Source organism: Ictalurus punctatus, chromosome 24, assembly GCF_001660625.3.
Source record: "Ictalurus punctatus breed USDA103 chromosome 24, Coco_2.0, whole genome shotgun sequence".
In the NCBI taxonomy this organism is placed as follows: domain Eukaryota; kingdom Metazoa; phylum Chordata; class Actinopteri; order Siluriformes; family Ictaluridae; genus Ictalurus; species Ictalurus punctatus.
In genome coordinates, this window is record NC_030439.2 from 4,102,619 (window position 1) to 4,123,089 (window position 20,471).

Below are 20,471 nucleotides of genomic sequence, written 5' to 3' on the forward strand. Positions count from 1 at the left end.
ATACCACCAATTTAATAGACTCCTATTAAATGTTTATTTCAGTGCTTGCCATCTTCTCAGTCATATATCATAGTGTTAGTCTTTTTTATTTTTCATTTTTAAATGGTCCCTTGCTTTTATATTGTTATACATTTGACAGCAAATGGAAAAAAAAAGGTATTTGCTTCAGTCCACATTTTCTATCTCTTGTTTTTTTTTCTGGCTTAAAGACAAGTGCTTGTGTTAAAGACCATGGTGTAGACACGACTGAAACAATTACAAACCTGTAGGCATATCTACTCAAGAAAAATCTGCCAAAGGTGTAAACTACATGCACAATCTGCACAATGTGCACAATCTGAATGGGGCGCCCAGAAAATCAACTTAAGCAGCTGTTTAACCCGATGTTGAATACACATAACTTTCCCCACATAAATATTGACATCACTTTTGGACTTAAGTTGCTGAATCTATAGCTTCCATAGCTTCCAGATAAAATGTGGGTTTATAAAATGTAGGTTTATAAACTGTATATCAGTTAAGAAGTGTACTGAATGCAACAACTATCGCTTTGTCTTGTGGCAGAATAATCCTGAGAGCTAGAAGACTTGACCGAACTTGATAAAACTAACTATGTACACCAATTTTTACAATATAAAATTGTAGCCTGGTCTAAAAGCCAGCAATAGAAAAAAAGTCCAACAACAGAATTCCCTTAGTTGATCAAACTGAACATTTAAGACACAACACTGCCAGTTCACTGTTTAATTTGGCTCAGTTGTAAAATAATTTAACTTGTTGATCCTTTAAATAATTTTCTATCTATTTAGAAAAAAGATTTTTTTATAAGCAATCACTGCAGTTACGATGGTTTCTGAGTGCTGATAATTGCACCCCAAAGACAAATTAAACAATCTCGCTAGTTACGCGGATACCTGAATAAAAGTGTAGAATCACATCCTTTCTAATCAGGGAAAAGACCAAAAACTATGGACCAAAAAGATGGCAGTGTCCACTTTGAAAAATTGCTTTCAAATTATTTTTCTTTTTAAGAAATGCAGCTGTGTTTTATTATGTCAGGTGTTCTTCCCATCACTACGGTCACAGTGCAGTAATATAAGATAATTATCTGTCCTGTCTGCGGCCCATTCCCCACTCATAAACAAAGCTTTCTGCCCCAATAGGTCTCCATTTTTGACTTCTAGGTGCAACAAAAAATCTACTGAGCTAAATTGTGCAACCACAATTGTGCAACATCTAGAAAGGCAACCTAAACAATGGAACATTGGCTTAAATCAGTCACACAACTTTATTTTTCAAATAACTATTGATCATTCAAGAGAGATCATTATTATTTAAACAGAATTTAAGGTGGTTTTCACACTGGGCACATGTGCTGCGGCCCAAAGCCCAGTGAGATTGTTCCCAGTGTTACGTTTCTTCCAGTGCAACTGAACTCAGACCACCTCCTACAGGTAGTCGCAGACTCAGGTGCACTGCTCGGGCTGCATGACAAATTCCACATAAACAATTTATCATGCAAACTGTGCTCTGTTTTGGACTAAACTGACAGTGTGGAAGCCACCTAAAACATATGTAGTTATGAATGAGTTACTTTACAAAACATTTTTTGACTGCCTCATATACATTATATGATTGGACTCTACCCCACCTGCCCCATGGAAGAGGTGTCACTGTTTAGTTGCAACATTTTTTCCAAAGAATCTCATTAGGATGGATTAAATGGCTCAAAACACAAGCAGAGTTAACACAGGCAAATCCATAAAGACATACATTACATCACATCTAGAAACACAGGGTAACACAGAAAAAGGAACATGCCTGTGTAATGTTGACTAATACAAGCAAGACTTTGCAAAGCATACATGGAAAGGCAGGGGCAATAATCAACACATGAGAAGGTGGAGGCAGATGAGGAGAGACCCAATCATTAGCAGATGAACCTAAGACACAGAAACCATGCTATAGATTTTCTACTTTGTGCATAATGTAAAATTGGATGTCAGTAAGAAGCAGACTGAGACATCTAGATCTTTTCTTAATGCAGTAATTATACATGCTTTGAATATCGTCACAGGCAAATTGGCGTGGAGGGGCCAAATCAATAGACTAATCTGAGCCCAATCAATAGGCTGCAGAGATGAAATACTGTTATGATGAGGACATTAGAAAATATTATGTGCTTCAAATGGAAATAGTTATTACATCCATTATCTACGGTTCAAAATACCTCACTGATATACAACATCAAAGTGACAAACACACAGAGGGCAAAACACACACGAACATCCACACACATAGACTTCTAATTCCCCACCTCTTACAGGAAACAATGCACTATGATGATAACACTTTGATGCAAGCTAATTTCTGCAACTGCTCTACTTCTAAAATGAAGGAAAAACAAAAACAAAAAAACACTCTAATTCTATTTGCACACCTCAAATAAAGGTCTGCATGTCTTATAACATTAAACACCCGATCTGCACTTAGCTGTAGTGGAGTATGGGAAAGCATACACACACACACACACACACACACACACACACACACACACACACACACACACACACAGATAGTGGACACGGCATCTGACTCACCATACTGTCGGCGGCTCGGACCCCTCCACTTCCAAGTAGTCGTATTTTTCCTCCGTCTGGAAGTCTGTAAAAATGATGGAGATGGTGTCTCCGGGATCAGCAAGTATGGTCCACGTACAGTCCGCACTATTGTAATATTCACTCGGGAAATTGGGACTCGAAATGATGCCACTTGAACCCCTCAGAGTACCACCACATGTGTCCTCAGCTGTCGACCAAACATGAAAAGACTTCTGTTAGGAATTGGCCTTTGTTTACTGCACAATATATACAGCAGAAAATGGCAGCTGAACCTTTGAATTTGGTTAGATTTAAGCCAGTTTATGTCAGATTGGAGTAAAAAATATGACCAATTATTATCTTCATCATATATATATATATATATATATATACACATGATTATATATATATATATATATATATATATATATATATATATATATATATATATATATATATATATATATATATATATATATATATATACATATATATATAAAATCTTAGCAACAGTTACGTTGCTTTACTAGGTAATCACCAGCCCAGAAATTTAGCTATTCGGCTATTTCTTATTTCATAAAACAATGCAGTTACTCATCAATCCAGCACATACTACTGGTGAATTTATATGTCAAGGCTACGCTTTAATTCTTTATTTATTTGATCTTTTTTAAACCATATTTTAATAAATTAGTCTTTTTCATGAGCGTCAGAACTTATGGTTCACTCATGCCTCAAAATTTAAATGGGTTGAATCATTACAAGGGTGTGGTGAATTAAAACAAGGTCCCAGCTGCATTTCCCATCAGACTTAGAGCTCTGCTCTTGTCTATTTTGCTCCAATTAAATTTGAGAGTTGTCGTTTAAATTTACCAGATTGAGATTTATTTGATTTTCTTTTTTTTTGGGGGGGGGGGGGGGGAAATTGGAATAGATTAGAGTATGTACAGATAAAGACACATGGACTAGTCTTGCGCAAACATGATAAATTATACGTATATAATTTATATAAATGGACGTTCGGCGATATGTGCATATGGACATGGCTCAAAGCCAAGCGTATGCACATACAGCTCATACAGATATGTGGAAAGTGATACTCTGCTTTAGAGAATCACTTTTGACGTGAGGTCATACAGAATATCAAGTGCTCAGTTCAAGTCAATAGAGAGAAATATGTGAAAAACATTGACAGAAGGACACATTCCAAGTGCTGGGCAAGAATCATGTCACTGCACATACTCTACACCCAGTAAGCAGACTGTAGCCATGCACACAAAGGCATTCAGACAGACATGCACGTATACTCATAGTCACATCTCACAAAGGCACTCCAACCCGTCACTCCCGCTAAAAACACCTTCTACCTTAGAACATACCACATAAAGCTCTAGATATAAGATAAATTCTAGGACTCACAGCCAGTCCAATTTAATGGATGGCTATTTATTCAGCTTTCAATCTTACAACCATCTGTATGTGTGTGTGTGTGTGTGTGTGTGTGTGTGTGTGTGTGTGTGTGTGTGTGTGTGTGTATACCAGGTGCAATATAATCAATAATTAATACACACACCAAACACACAAAAGCTAATGTCACTGAACACATGATTGGCAGCTACATAAAAACTTATTTAGACCTTATACCATGGTGCTGTTGAATTTTCAATCCTGATTAGTCAGACAGTGTTGATTAATTTTCTGTCTCGGTACGGCTCTGATGGTAGTTTTGGTTTATAGTAGGTTTATATTAATGTACTCTGCCTAATACTTTATCATTTCTATAGTAACTTCCACAAGGACTTGTTTGGCTGTGTGTAGTCGTTAATATGGTGGAGAGTAATTAAAATGTGTAATTTTTGATATGTTGACGTTTTCTGTACGACGCTTATTAACATTTTGTGGAAGGTGTCTCCAGGGTCAGCGCTTTGTAACAGACAAGTTTTCCAACATGGGAAAGAACTGAACTGAGGGCTTTGTTGTTTAACAAGCAGCATTTTTTTTGTCTTATTGACTTTAAGAGAGAGAGAAAAAACATTGGTGAAGAAATGACTGTTTATAGCTGTTATAACACAACAATGATGGCAGGAGCGAATTTGCTTCTAACACTACAATAAACTTAACTCTAACATGGACAAACATAAATACATCCATCCATCCATTTTCTGTACCACTTATCCTACACTGTGGGGGATCCTGGAGCATATCCCAGGGAACTCTGGGTACAAGGCGGGGGACACCCTGGACAGGGTTCCAACCTATTGCAGGGTACAATCGCACACACACTCACACTCCCATTCACACACTACGGACAATTTGGAAATGCCAATCAGCCTACAACGCATGTCTTTGGACTGGAGAGGAAACTGGAGTACCCAGAGGAAACCCCAAAGCACGGGGAGAACATTCAAACCCACAACCCCGAAGGTGCGAGGCAAACATGCTAACAAATAAGCCACTATGCCCCCTGTGGACAAACATATGCTGTTTATTTAAAATAATATATATTATTGTATTATTGTTTTATTGTTTTATTCTTTACTTATGCATGTTATGATTCACATCAATGAAAATATTTAGACTGTGTCACTTCTATAATATAGTAATAAATAGTAATATAAAAGGTCGAAACAACTACTTCTGTGACCAAAGCGCAAAGATATAAAACAAATTATATGTGATTCAAAAAGGACAACAGATTCTAAAATCCATGAAATCGTTGCTTTTAGGTAATGAGCAGGAACTTGCTTGAGCATGATTTCTACTGATTGTAAAGTAAAATTTGCATCGAAGGTTTAGAGCCACTAACAGTGGTGCGATGATGGATTCCTTTGGGAACCATTTGTGTCAGTCATTTGTAAATCAATTTCGCATTTCCATGCATCCTTTGCTGCTGGGCCTGACCAAAGAGCAGCAGCATTTGAAAGCCGCCAGCTCAGCATTCATTTGAACCTGAATAACAGCCCAAAAAAACATGCAGGGATGAAAAATAAAAGTCACAATTCCTCATTATTTTGGAGTATAGCAGCACACAGCCAACACAACCTCAGCAACAGCTAACAAATCACTCATATCATGCTGTTTAAGGCACCTTGGCATCAGCTAAAGCATGTCAAATCTCAGGTCAAATTGGTCTTTGTATGGCTGCTCCTTTTCCAAAAATAATGAATGCCTTCCTGTGTCCTGGTGCCCACACATGAGACGCTATGAGAAACACACAACACTTATTGTGCTGGATTTTGGATTGAGGGTGCTACAGTGTAGAACATCTGAGCCATAGATTCAAATATGAATGGAACATAGCAAGTTACTCAAACATGAGTAAAGTGGGAATGAACGCTTTCTTATTTTAACTACCAAGTTTCCATGAGCAACAATGATCTGAACCTGACAAACATGTCAAAGTAGTTCAAGTAATCTGTACACATAAGGCATGTTACTGAATATAAATAAATTATATGGATTGAACAGATAAGGTGCTCTAAATAGATACATGCCTGCAGAAAGTATTCACCCTCCTTTTTTTGCTGTATTGCACCATCAAATTTATACATACAAGAATGCGATTTTTTCCCTGCTCTTTTTGAAGTGGTTATGTCTACAGAATTATTTAGAAAAAAAAAGAAAACAATCAAAAAACTAAAGCATAAGTGATAAGTATTCACCTACTCAGTGTAAATAGTCCTTTTGCAGCAATTACAGATTTGTCTCAGATGTCTCTTTATGAGCTTTGCATAATTTGATTTTTGGCAAGTTCTTCCTATTCCTCAATGCAAATTTTCTCACATTCTGTCAAATTAGATGGAGAGTGTTAATGGACAGCAATTTTCAGGTCATGCCACAGATTTTCGATTCGATTCAATTGATTAATGCAAACCTTTTTTGTCCAAGCCATTCCTTTGTAGCTTTTGCCCTGTGCTTTGGCTCATTTTCCTGTTGGAACACACAGTAAATTTTCACCATAAATGCAGATGTCTGGCTGACTGGAACAGGTTCTCCTCAATAATTTACTTATATATAACTCCATCCATTTTGACTGTGATGGCTATAAGATTTCCAGTTGAAAAGCAACCTAGAGCATGATGCTGCCACCAACATGCTTAATCAAGCTGTAACATTTCTTAATCTACTGGCAATCTATTTTGCTTTAGAAATAAATTATAAAAAAAAAAAAAATAGCAAGTTAAAAACCTTATATGTGGTTTATTGCAATTTTATAATAGGAAATTTTCGATAAATTTGACTAATGTATTTTCATGTTAAGGTATATTTTTTTCAGTGAGTGATTACGGTAATAAATTAGCAATGAAAATACAAAAAGGAAACTTGCTCCAGTTTCACAATTGTGAACTGTTCTACCAAATGTCTTGGCTGAGACAGTGAACTTTTTTTTTAAAAAAATGCAGGACTGATTGAGATGCTACAGGCACACACAGACCTGTCACACACCTGTCACCCAGCACTGGAGGAAATGGCACAGCTAATCTCCAGGGACCCACCAGTCTTCCTGTCCACCACCCCAGCCTCAGCATGGCTAGATACTACACATCCGAGTAAAGTGGGCCATTACAGGTGAGACAAATGAGACAAACTACTCAGAAACTACAGAGGCATGATGTCTCTACAACACCTCACTTTTAACCATTTCATTTTAAAGCCAATTTTTTAAACAGAATGACTGCTAGGCATGATTATAATTAATCAGACTAAGGTGGAAAAAAACAACAAAAAAAAAACTATACATGTCCTGTACCAATTTACTCTGTCCATCCTTACAGTTCTCTGACAGCAGTTATTTTTTCCAGTAGAAGGAATAGCATACAGTAATTAAACATAACATGATACCATGAAGCACTATGGTCTATTTCAATCACCAAATAGCTAAATGGGAAACCAATGAACAACAGCAGAAACTGTCTGGTGAACGTAAAGTTATCTTTATAGACATCAATGTGTCGTGAGGGAGCAAGTATAGCATATTAGATTGTGTAAATGTACACGTTTGTATACAGCAAGACACACCAGAATCTCTACAAGATAAGCGTCTTCACCCAAAACAACTAATAGCGAATCAGTAATGTCTGGCTGACAGATATTAGGGTTCTGTAAAGATCTTTTACTTCTACATCTATGTGCAGTCCAACAAACAGGGTTAAGATTGAACCCAAAATTTGTAACCCAAATTTCAATTCAAAATTTAAATAAAGAACATCACATTATATTTGCAAAACATTTCATTTTGCATGAGAAATTCACCATTTTTGTCTTTACAAAAGTGTCATGCCTTTGCAAGCCCCAATAAGACATCACTAAATTAAGGTCTCAAACATTTGGCCCTAGATTACCATGATGATTAAAGTATTACAGTTAGTTCTGGGACTGATTTTTCCAGATGTCATTCTGATAAGCAGGAGCAGATGCTGCCCTCACCACTAAATTGATGACACTCAACCCAATTAAGAGTTACTAAAAAAGCTGAGATTTTAAATTAGTCTTAAATCAGATGAAGGAGACAACAGGAAACAGAGAGGAGACAGTTTGGACTTTACTGGCCTTTTAACCCTCCAGAGAAATCTTCTTGTAAAGACTCGCAAAGAAATCAAACTTTTTTATTGTTGTTCTGTAAATAATTACTCTCTATTTTTACAACACATACATGAAAGACAGCGGCAGTTATAAAGCTTTTAGAACAAAAAAAAGCTGTTCTAAAATGTCAGTGAAGTCAAAGGTCATATTTCAGTTCTGGTCAAAACAGTTCAACTGCAGCCGACCAAGAGTCAGAAGAGCTTCATCAGAAGAGACTTTAACTTGAAATTAATATTTTATACCAATAAAACGAATTTGACTATGTTTTACTAAAGGTTACTAGATAGACAATAAAATTTACACTCAACGTGAAATAAAATACACACAAAAAAAGACAGTTTGAAACATTGTATTTCACTTTTCTGCTCATGGCACAGATAAACCTGCCTTTGAGACTTCCATTCTTCTGAACTCCTCTTAAATTTAAATGAAAAGAAGTCTCAAAGAGACATTATTATTCACCTTAAGCAGTAAAACAAAAGGGATTGAATTGGTGCCTTTGGCCGGTGGAGAAGGGCCAGTGTTAATAAGAGAGCATTACAAGGGTTTAAGGGTTTGTTTTCACTTGCTTTTTTATTTTATGTTCTAGAGGTTTTATATCACAAAAAGGGAATATGACACTTAAAATAATTCACTCTAAACACATTATGCTCTGTTGTCATCAAAACCATTATTATCTAACACCCTCGGCCTCTGAAAATAATATACATATAATGACTGGCATTAAAATGTGTGAAGCTTTTGGCATAAGGCTAGGGGGTTTAGCATATGTGGTCTATCCATATGAAGCTAAATAAGGACTTGTATAATGTGGTATAGATTCTATTGTCAGACCATCTAAGAGATACGTACAATATGTAAGGAAAAAAACATAAATACGTGACGTGTCATGGAATGTCTGTAAGCCAAGTTCCTGTTATCACTTATATTCTGTATATCTTATTATAGAAGCTGTAAACAGTCACCAGCCTCTATATTTTCTCTCTCTTGAAAATAATAAGACACAAAAAAAAACATAGCTTGTCACATTACCAAGAAACCACAAAGCCCTCTGTCCTGAAGATACTCCCATAACAGAAAACTTACTGTATTTATGAAAGCACTGACATGTTAAATAAAGGCAACTTTACAGAATTCTTTACTATCTTGATGATTATACACTCACTGAACACTTTATTAGGAACACCTGTACACCTATTCATTCAGCAATTATCTAATCAACCAATTGATGAGCAGCAGTACAATGTATAAAAATACTGCAGATTCAGGCCAGAAGCTTTGGGTAATGTTCACTTCAACTAATCAGAATGGGGACAAAATGTGATCTCAGTGATTTTGACTATGACATGATTGTTGGTACAAAAAGAAAAATATGTAAGAGGCAGTTCTGTGGACAGAAACACCTTGTTGATAATAGAGGTCCACGGTGAATGGCCAGACTGGTTTGAGCTAACAGAAAAGCTACAGTAACTCAGATAACTCTATACAATTGTGTTGAGAAGAAAAGATTCAAGTTCCACTACTGTCAGCCAAGAACATAAACCTGAAGCTGCACTGGGCACAGACTCGTCAAAACTGGACAGTTGAAGACTGGAAAAACGTAGCATGATCTGATGAATCATGATTTCTTCTGAAGCACACAGATGGTAGGGTCAGAATTTGGTGCCAACAGCATCAATCCATGGACCCAGCCTGTTTTGTGTCAACAGTCCACACTTTGGGCCTGTTAATACCAAGCGATCATTGCTTGAATGCCACAGCCTATTTGAGTATTGTTGCTGACCATATGCATCCCTTCATAGCCACAATTTAGCCATCTGGAGGGTGGCTAGTGGTTAAGGCTCTGGGTTACTGATCAGAAGGTTGGGGGTTCAAGCCCCAGTTGGGCCTTTGAGGCCCTTAAACCTCTCTGCTCATGGCTGACCCTGCGCTCTGACCCCAACTTCCTATGGGGTATGTGAAGAAATGAATTTCACTGTGCATATGTATATGTGACCAATAAAGACTCATTATCATTATCTTCTAATGGCTACTTCCAGCCACAAAGCAAAAGTCATCTTAAACTGGTTTCATGAACATGACAATGAGTTCAATGTTCTTGAGTGGCCTTCCCAGTCACCGGATCAGAATCAAATAGAACCCCTTAGGGGTGTGGTAGAATTGAAGATTCACAGCATGAAACAGCATGAAAAATCTGCAGGAACTGCGTGATGCGATCATGCGATATGGACCAGAACCTCAAACAAATGTTTCCAACATCTTGTGGAAGCCATGCCATGTAGAATTGAGGCAGTTTTGAGAGCAAAGGGAGGCACTACCCAGTATTACTATAGTGTTCCTAATAAAGTACTCAGTGAGTGTACATTGTCCTTTGTTAAATAACACTATTTTTAAATTTGATCAAGTCCATTAATATAAGCCAATCATTTGAATCGTTTGAACCATGCTTTCAGATTTGGAAAGTCAACAGCACTGTGATGTCAGTAGTACTAAAAGTATAGTTTCAAACTGAATGCCAGAACACACTAAAAATAAAATATCCATGAAACATAAAAAAAAGATAACTCAATTCCACAACCTAGATTGATTCTATATAATAAATTTATCTACTGTATGTATAATGCATTAAACACTGTTCAATATAATTTTTTACTTATTCTTGTTGTAAACTTGTGTCGATCTGCAGAGGTATTTATGCTTTTGGTTTGGTTAGAAATAAAAGTCTTGCTAAAGATATTTGGAAATATCAATAGTAACCAAATTAGGACTGTCCTGTGTAACAATTTTTATTCTAAGCAAATGCGTAATTAAAGCTCTCCCCAGTGTAATATAGTGGGAATCCTTCTTCTTGTTGTATTTCTAGCTGAAATAAACAAAGTAAATACCTACAGTGACACTACATGCTTCAAATAAATGACAGCTGCACAAAGTAAATGAAGTCCTTAAAATTGAAGAACTTGGATCTTACTGGTCAAAGATTCTAAACCAACTAAACAAACTTATAAGGAGGAAGTGGATCTGCTGTGTCCTTTTCATGCCTGTGGTTTGATAAATGGAGGCTAATTGGATGCAATGAATCTTTGTTTTGTTTTGGTTCAGTGCTTCCCTGTCTTGCTGGTTCAATGACCCACAAGCTGACACTTCTTCCAAAACAAAGACGAAGAGTCACAAATCTTGTTTGTTGAAGTTTCTTGAAATAATAATAATAATTTTAAAAAATCATTATTTTGATTATTATGACACATTTTTCATAAACTAAATGTAATATATTCCAATATCACAGTGAGAGCTGCCTGCAGTGCATCATCAAGATAATCCTTAGGAAGCAAAACACATTACTGGTGAACTAGCCACATTATGTAGGATATATGTTAAATGTTTTGACATTTATTTACAGTTTATAGCTTGCTTTGATAGACTGCTTTTGGGGAAAGTGACATGTTTGAATGATTGCCTTCAGGAAACCAACATATCGCTTATCACATGACAAAGAGTAAAAAAAAAGAAAAAAAAAACATATATCAAATATATTAGATCCATCCATCCATCCATCCATCCATTTTCCATAGCACTTAACCTACACAGGGTCATGGGGGAACCTGGAGCCTATCCCAGGGAACTCGGGTCACAAGCATGAGACACCCTGGACGGGGTGCTAACTTGCTGCAGGGCACTAATCACACACACATTTACACACTACGGGCAATTTGGAAATGCCAATAATCGGTCTACAACTCATATCTTTGGACTGGGAGAGGAAACCAGAGTACCCGGAGAAAACCCCCGAAGCACAGGGAGAACATGCAAACTCTGTGACACAAGGTAGAGGCGGGATTCAAACCCTGACCCCAGAGGTACAAGGAAAACGTGCAAATCACTAAGTCAATGTGCCCCTCAAAATATATTAGGTATTTTATGTAAAGTATTCTATAAAAAACACATTTTTACAAAATCAACAAGACTCTAATTGTATGTTTGGTAACATTTTTAGAAACGTTTGAGAAAAGGTATGACTCTAGAAAAGTTCAAATCATGTTTCAAGTAATGCATGTTTTAAATTATTCATACCTGAGGATGAGTTGTGAATTATCAATTTAAAAGATTCACATGCATGAAAGTGCTACAGTTTCCCGCTTTTATACATGGAACCAGTGCTGGCAGGCATAAGTAGGCTATAAATATACTTTTAAATTTACTGGCAACCTGGGTTGACAAAGTGCTGTAAAAAAAAAAAATAAATAAATAAATAAATAAATAAATAACACCACTTAACCACTGAGGCACCACAACAAGCTCAACTAACTTGCATTGCAATCTTTTAGAGGAGGTAATACAGTGATAGAAGTAGATGAATCAGTGCAAGCTAGATGTGGTGGTATTGTGGTGACTCAGTGGATAAGGCTTGGAGTCACATCCATCTCATTTGCTGTTAATAATTCCGCAGCTGGATGTTTTTTTCAATCTTTTTTATTTCTTTTTAACTTTAGTGAAAAGCAACAGCACCAAAGCAGCAGTAAGAAAAAAAACCCACACACTGTCTGAAGTAATGGATGGGGCTGATTTCTTTGTAGCCCAGTCTATAGATTCACATACCGTAGTCTATAGTTTAGCGCTCAGTTTATCGAAGCCTTCTTTGCTGTCACATCAATAACATCATCAGCGTGCTATTTATGTTTTTTTAATGCCTTTGGAGGAGATACTAGAAGTAAATAAACCAAGCACACACTGTCAAATCAAAGTACAAATCACACAAAGGGAGAAATAGCAGAAGTGTAAGTTTTGTGTTCTTTTCTAGGAAAGAGAGCACTGGATAATGGCAAGGACATCTTTTCTGTTTAACATGCTTACTAATCGGAAGAGTAGAAAATATACATTCGAAAGTACGAATAGTTTCATAATAGCTTTGGTGATTTACTGTAGCAGAATTTGTTTTAGCCTAGCCTTTCAATATTATGATCAGCCATCACTGCATGACATACATAATAAATGACAATACCAAAATATAGAATATGTGTTATATGCAGTATAACCACAACTGGCCTACAGTTACACTATAAAGTTATCACTATATAGGATTCATGCTTTAAAATCAAGAAAACTTAACCTAAAGACACTTTAGTGCATCTTTAAAATGTTCTCCTAAGGGTGACCAATACAAACCTAATAAAATAGTATCTGTACAGTATCAGTTCTGTGCTAGTGAAACATACATTATTTTAGCATGTTCAGAGATACAGATTTTCTTAGAAGGGAAATGAGATGAGAGAAATATCGACTCGACTCTCAGAAAGATGCCCAGGAGAGCAGTTCAGCATCCGGTAAAGTGAACAACACTAGCTCTACACGCTCTCTGAGGAGGATTTTTGAAATGCCAGATCTGACAACTTCAACAAATGTGCACATACAAACGTATTTTCATGCTCCGAAAACCCTATAGATATGAACCCATTCCAACTGATCTTTTCTAGCAGGTGTACCTTTCAGCTCAGACTTGAAAATCACTATGATGGCATACAGTGGGGTCTAATGGCCAAGGTGGCACCATTTGCAAAGATTTTACACAAGCCTATACAGTTTCTTGTAATGATGTAAAAGCACAGACATAGTGATCGCATGTGTGTGTCCCTTCTCATCATGATCACCACAGCAAAGAGGGCAGAAATATAACAGGGCCTGCTAGCCTAAGCCAAATCATCTGCTCCCTGGCTGTTCAATTCATCACTGGTCTGCCTGGGGGATCCGGTCCAGCAACGGTTCATGTCAAAACAAAGCATTTTGATGGTAACTCAAAGGCACACAAGCATACAACTCCAGCTCTGACCTACTGGAGCAAAGAATTACTGCCACGCTTCATAAAATATAAGCATAAGCATATACATTGTATGAAATATACAATACACAAATAATTCACATTTTCTACATAATCAAATGGAGAGACAATATTTCCTACAACATCAGTAACATCTGGGCCCCTCCCCCAAAATATTAGTATTTTCTTTCAAAAACATATCTGGCAAAACGATTGATGTCTATATGGATTATTTATAATATACAACCTAAGTAACAAATTACAGGTAATTAGAAAATGTTGTTTGCCTGGAACTGCAAACACTGTCAGACTACTACATATTCTGGGATACATACTAGAAACAACAATAATAGAGAAAAAAAACCCACACTTATTTTCAACACCAGAGTTAAATTCTGTCATTATATTCCTAACTATTGTAACTGCAGAAGCTGCTGTCGTTTTATAGGTCATTAGTGGTTGTAACAATCTTACGGAATTTTAAGCTTTAAGCAAATTCTACGATTCCAATTAGTAATTAATTTTACTATCTTTTTACAATTAATGTAATTACCGTAATTCTGACATGACATAATTGTACTATAAGTGTCTTGGGACAAAATGTATGTAGCTCTAAAGATACATGGAGGAAAGCAAAATGGGCACCTAATCTAATACTGTATTCCAGGGAGCAGTTTCTCTGTCTGGTCATTATTGCCGAGTCATCATTGGAAAATAATTCCTAAATGGAGAAATGACTTGGCTCAGCAAATTTGCCAGACTTAAGACTGCAAAAGTGGATGGGTTTCACAAAGAAAAGAAAAGAATAATAATAATAAAACAGAATGGCGAGCAGAAACTGCCTACATCTCATCACCACTGCAATCCATGTAAAAGTACAATCACACAGTCAATTAAAACTGGGACCCTTCAGTGTTTTGCACAGTGTGGGGTGCTTCTGAGTCTCTGTGAGGGCCTGAGGATGGAAGAAGGATCAGTTTTAATGCTCCTCACACTCCTTGATACACATCAAGCAGCTCTGCAGGCGGTATCTTTGAACAAGTTCTTACTAATTCACAGCCATCTTTCCGTGCACTTAATCGGCAACTGTGTTAAGTATACGCAGCAGGGAGTTCTTTACGCTCGGTGGAACATGTTTAGTTTAGATGTTTAGAGCCCAAGGGTCTTACTTCTGTATCCATCTGCCTTATTGTGCCTTTAGTCATCCTCGCCTTTCCACTATTATCCCTTAGTCATCATGGTCCTCGTGCTTCAGATATGCACAGAATATGGTGTCGTTTTTGGTCCAAGTGCTACAAACACAGCTGGGTATTTGAGGTAAAGCAGATTAGGAGGGACTTAGTCAGACTCCTTGAAACTCTCCTAAACCGTGGAGAATGACAACAGACAAGTCCATCAAAGCTTGACCCCCTCATCATTCTCAAAGCTCCGAAAAAATCCCAATCCCACCACAAAATCTGTTAATTAGCCAACTTAATTATGAGCCTAGCCCTGACCAACAGGAGCATGAGCCATCCTACATCAGTGTAATTAAACAAAGCAGCTAATATCCCAGACACCTCCTGGCCTGCAAAGAAAAGCATTAATAAATTATCCAAACATCTGAAGGTCTGTTTTTTTTTTTTTTTATCATAGAGGAGGTAAAGCTTTGATTCATTTGTATCACTAAGATGAAATGTCATACTTCAAAGAATTATCTCTAAACACATTATGCTCCATTATCATCAAGAACATCATCTAACACCCTGGGCCTCTTTGAAAATGGAAGTATGTCTAATGAATGGTCATTAAAATTTGTGAAGACTCGGATAATAAATACAGTATCTAATCAGGTTTGTGCCATCAGGTTATGGCTTTTATATGTGTTGCATGTGCATGAATATGAGGACTCTTTCCATATGGCATATCATTGAAGCTATTCCAATGACAAAGAAATGAGGCACTGAAACCAGCAACCTGGGTTGCCAATAAAGTACTGTAAAAATTACTGTAAAACATATTTACATAAAGAACTGTACAAATAATCCAGTACATTTGCTCACTGGTTGTTGCAGGAAACAACTGAGCTGAAGGGACCCAATCAAGGTAGCTTGTTGGTGCTGGAATTTGAACACACGACCTTCTTATCTGTGACACAAATCCTTAACCACTGAACCACCACAAGTAGCTCAACTATCTTCCATTATTTCTTTCAGTGCAGTTACTTCAGTGGCAGAAGCAGTTTAGTCAATGCAAGCTAGTTATGGCGGTCTTGTGGTGACTTGTGGATAAGGCTTTGCGGCACAGGTCAGAAGGTTGTGCCTTCAAATCCCAGCACTGCCAAGATGTCACGTTTGGGCAAGACCCTTAACCTTCAGCTCAGTTGTATTCTGCATCAGCCAAATAAGCAAATATACTGGGTTATGTGTTATTTTATACAACATTAAGATATTACGGTATTGTAACAGATAACAGTCCACATAATGGTCTACTTTAGACACTCTCAGACAGTCATGAACCACCCTATCAACTTATCATCAACAACATGTCAAATAATCTCAACAACAAAATAAATATTTCAACAACAAAAGACTCCACAGGAACTGAATTTGAAGTTGAGAGTCTACAGGTGAGCCACCAAACATCAACAGCCATAAAGAGATAGAACATCAAGAGTTATAGACTGGTTGGATAGTGTAGTGATTATGTCCTAAACATTAACAGTCATAAAGTGGACCATCCAAATAGAGTAAATAAATAATAAAAAAAAAACGTTGATAGTCTGTAGAGTTTGGATAGATTTTCTACTAAACATCTACTAAGCCATAAACTGTTGACATTGTTTACCATTAGCCGACAGGCAGATTGATGAGAGTCTAATGGTTTGTAGAGAGTCTACAGTGAACTATCTAAATAAAATGCTCCCAAGTGTAGTGTAGTGATTGAATTAAGTGCCAGCACACACTTCTGTTATAAACATGTTTCTACTGGTAGAGGTATTGTATAATACTTTCGATATTAAAGCCCCTACTGAAGACATTTACAAATATTAAAATGAGCAAGTTTTACTACTATAAAAAATATTATCAAACCTCTTCCCAGTGTAAGTGAAATCTTGTTTCTCCATTGTCAAAACAAAATGAACATCCATAATGACATCATATGTATCAGATAAACAACTGCGTGAATGGATCACTCAATTAAAGTCATTCCGGTAATGAGGGTGATAAACTACAGTATCAGACAACAGTAAATAAATATGGAACAAAAGGGAAATAATCAACACCGGGGTGGTGTAGTGCCGTTAATACCCCAAAGATTATTAGTTTCCAATTACAGCATGCTCCAAAGTGTTTAATTCTTTTCATACAATTTACAAATGTCCATAATTTTTTATGAAAAAAAAATTTAAATGATTGAATCAAACACCAGTCTTTTTGACTGTTTAATGTTGTGAAACTTCTGTAAGAGAAGTCAGTTTCTATTACCTCTTATGCCATAGCAGCTATACACAGTATTTCCCTCTACACCTCTGTTTTTCTCTCTTCCTTGAAGTTAATACTGTAAGACAAATACAGCTCATCATGTTAGAGAGGAACTTGATAAGAGCAAAGCCCTCTGTCCCGAAGACTTTCTTATGTCGGAAAACTTACTTCTACAAAGCACTGACACCGGAGACACCTTCCATAAATGTTAACTCTCTCCTTACAGAAAGCTTCACAAAATCAATAACTATATATAATTTTTAATATTTATTATTCCTCTTAGATTACGTAGCGCATCCACCATACAAGCCCCTGTAAATAAGCTGCTACTATAGAAACAATAACATATTAGAAGGAGCACATTGATATAAACCTGTGATTTAAATTACAGCTGGCATTACTGTTATAGCCGTGTTGATCTGGAAAATTAAGAGAATTGAACAGTGCTGTGGTATACGGGTGAATAAGAAACTACAACACTCTTGCTCTGGATTCACTAGACAGCATTGATGAAGCTCACTGGTCACGGGTGAACTGGTCTGAGGGTCATTCTACTGACTCATAGTTTAACAAGGAGTGCAGCAATGAGGTCAAACATGAGTTTTCTTCCATCAGATGGTTTGTGGTGGATTGATGACCACTGACACACACACACAGAGACACAAACAAAACAGGCAAAGGATATGCAACAGTAAACAACACTAGATATATTGGACAGTGAGCTTACTTGCTGAACTGATGAGTAGAATAATGCAATAAGGAGCCGGTAATTTGATGTATTTATGAGTTTTAACTTTTTATCTTGAATAAAACACACCCACACGGATGGTTTATCGATCTATCTGAAGTAGGCTATGATATGTGCATGGTGCCTTGGGATAAACCGTGGGATCCCACCTCACAAACTGTGTTCCTGTGGATAGACTCTGGATACACTGTGATGCTGACAAGGATAAAGCAATTGAGGAAGATGAATGAATGATGAAGCAGTTCATTAAATATACTGTAAATGTAAACAGTACTGTAGATGCCTTGCAGAACAGTAGATTAAAAGAATATTTCAAGCATCTGTCTCTGGAAGGTGGTTGTTTCAATCAAAGCTCCATCCTCGCTGCTAATGATAAGCATCAAGGCAGGGGATCTTTACCAGTGAATCACATTGCTAAAAACAGAGCCACAATTATGCTATCTCCACTAAAGGGATGGCGAGCCAATCCATTGCACAGCCACTCGAAAGTCACCTTCAGCCTTCTGCTTCTTTCCAACAAGAGAGAATCAGCAGTAATTATGCATGCATGATGTTGATATTTTATTGCTTCCTACTAATCTCATTATTTCAATGTCCTTGATGAGAAAGTATTGACAAAGTGTAAAGCTTGTTACTGGATTTTCAAATCCCCTTTTGTACCTCTAGCCTCTCCCAAGGCTGTGTTTACACTGAGCGCTGCTTCCTTGACGCAGTGCACCCGCATAAAATAAATATAGATTTTAGATATGTCAAGTGAGCATCCTTATATTTGCGCCAGTACTGTTTTAAATTGCCCACCAGTTTAAATATAGATTAGGTTAATGGTAATGATATGTTAGGAATAGTGATGACAATTCTTACGACAGTTAGTCATATATAGGTTTGTGCATTGTGGAACAGTGGTGCAGTGGGTATTCCCAGCTCCATGGTCGCTGATTCAATCCTCGCTGAGAATGTGTTTCTATATCTTTTCACTGTGTTCTCAGTTTTCCTCCCACTTCCCAAGAAAAAGTGTTAGGTATATTGTGTGAATGAGTGAATGTGTGAATGTGTGTTAGTCTGACTGGCATCCCATCCCAGGTGCATTCCTGTCTCATGCCCAGAGTTCCCAGAATAGGCTCTGAATCCATTGACTATTCTATTGACTACAATAAAGCGCAGTTACTGGATGTTTCTGTGCAATTTGAGGAAACTATGCGAGCCCTAAAAACTGAAATTCTTGCTGGGACACATTCACCAATGCACACATACTCACAAACACACATATATATTCTCCCTCTCCCTCAAACAAACACACACAGACACGGGCACTTAGGTAATTAGTGCTTTCAGAGGTATAATCAACTGTTCTCAACAGTGCACAGAGCTGGTTTCACTCCCAAGGGAATCGTGAGCTATAATTGTAAGTGCCATCACTTTTTTTTTTCCATAACTTTGCTTTCATCAGGGACCAAAAAGGAGAGAGAAAAAGCTGAGTGGAAACACTTTTGAAAGGAAATGTGGAAGGATATACAGGGAGACCAATGCAAATGGTCCCTGTAGATAGTTTTTGCCAGAAAATCACAATATTTGTAGATAATTATATTAAAAAAAAAGATAATAATACCCTGATGTACTCCTGTCTTACGCCCAGTGGTCCCAGGATAGGCTCCGAGTCCACTTTGAACTTGACTAGAATTATGCGATTACAGAAGCTGAATGGATGAATGAAGTAGGGCTGCAACAAGCGATTGTTTTCATAATCGATTAGTCGGCCGATTATTTTTTGATTAATCGATTCGTGTGTGTGTGTGTGTTGGGGGGGGGGGGGGGGGGGGGGTTTACCATTTTTTTTGTATATTTAATATTAAATCCACAAACTGACTGTTACAAATATAAACTTCAGAATAAAACTTTACACAACAGTTTGTCCAATTATATAAGACTGAAAAGAACCCAATACACACACCAGAATATATATTATTCATTTAGGACTGTAGTTTAATTCAGTGCTTTTTGTGCTTCCTTAAAAAAAAATAATGGATAAATACTTGTATATACAGTGCATCTGGAAAGTATTCACAACTTTTCCCACATTTTGTTATGTTACAGCTTTATTCCAAAATGGATTAAATTCATTATTTTCCTCAAAATTCGACAGACAATACCCCATAATGACAACGTGAAAGAAGTGTGTTTGAAATTTAAAAAAAATAAATAAATAAATAAAAAATGCACATGTACATAAGTATTCACAGCCTTTGCTCAATACTTTATTGAAGCACCTT

At 36.9% G+C, this 20,471-nt stretch overlaps 1 protein-coding gene across 2 annotated transcripts in view; it reads right to left on the minus strand.

The window, feature by feature from the left end:
* Positions 1 to 20,471, minus strand: part of csmd3b (CUB and Sushi multiple domains 3b) — a 489,673-nt gene that overhangs the window by 308,885 nt on the left and 160,317 nt on the right. For both annotated transcript variants that reach the window (XM_047150624.2, XM_047150623.2), the window contains exon 5: positions 2,601 to 2,808. In XM_047150624.2, coding sequence (XP_047006580.2) covers positions 2,601 to 2,808 — 208 coding nt within the window. The remainder of the gene's footprint in view (positions 1 to 2,600; positions 2,809 to 20,471) is intronic.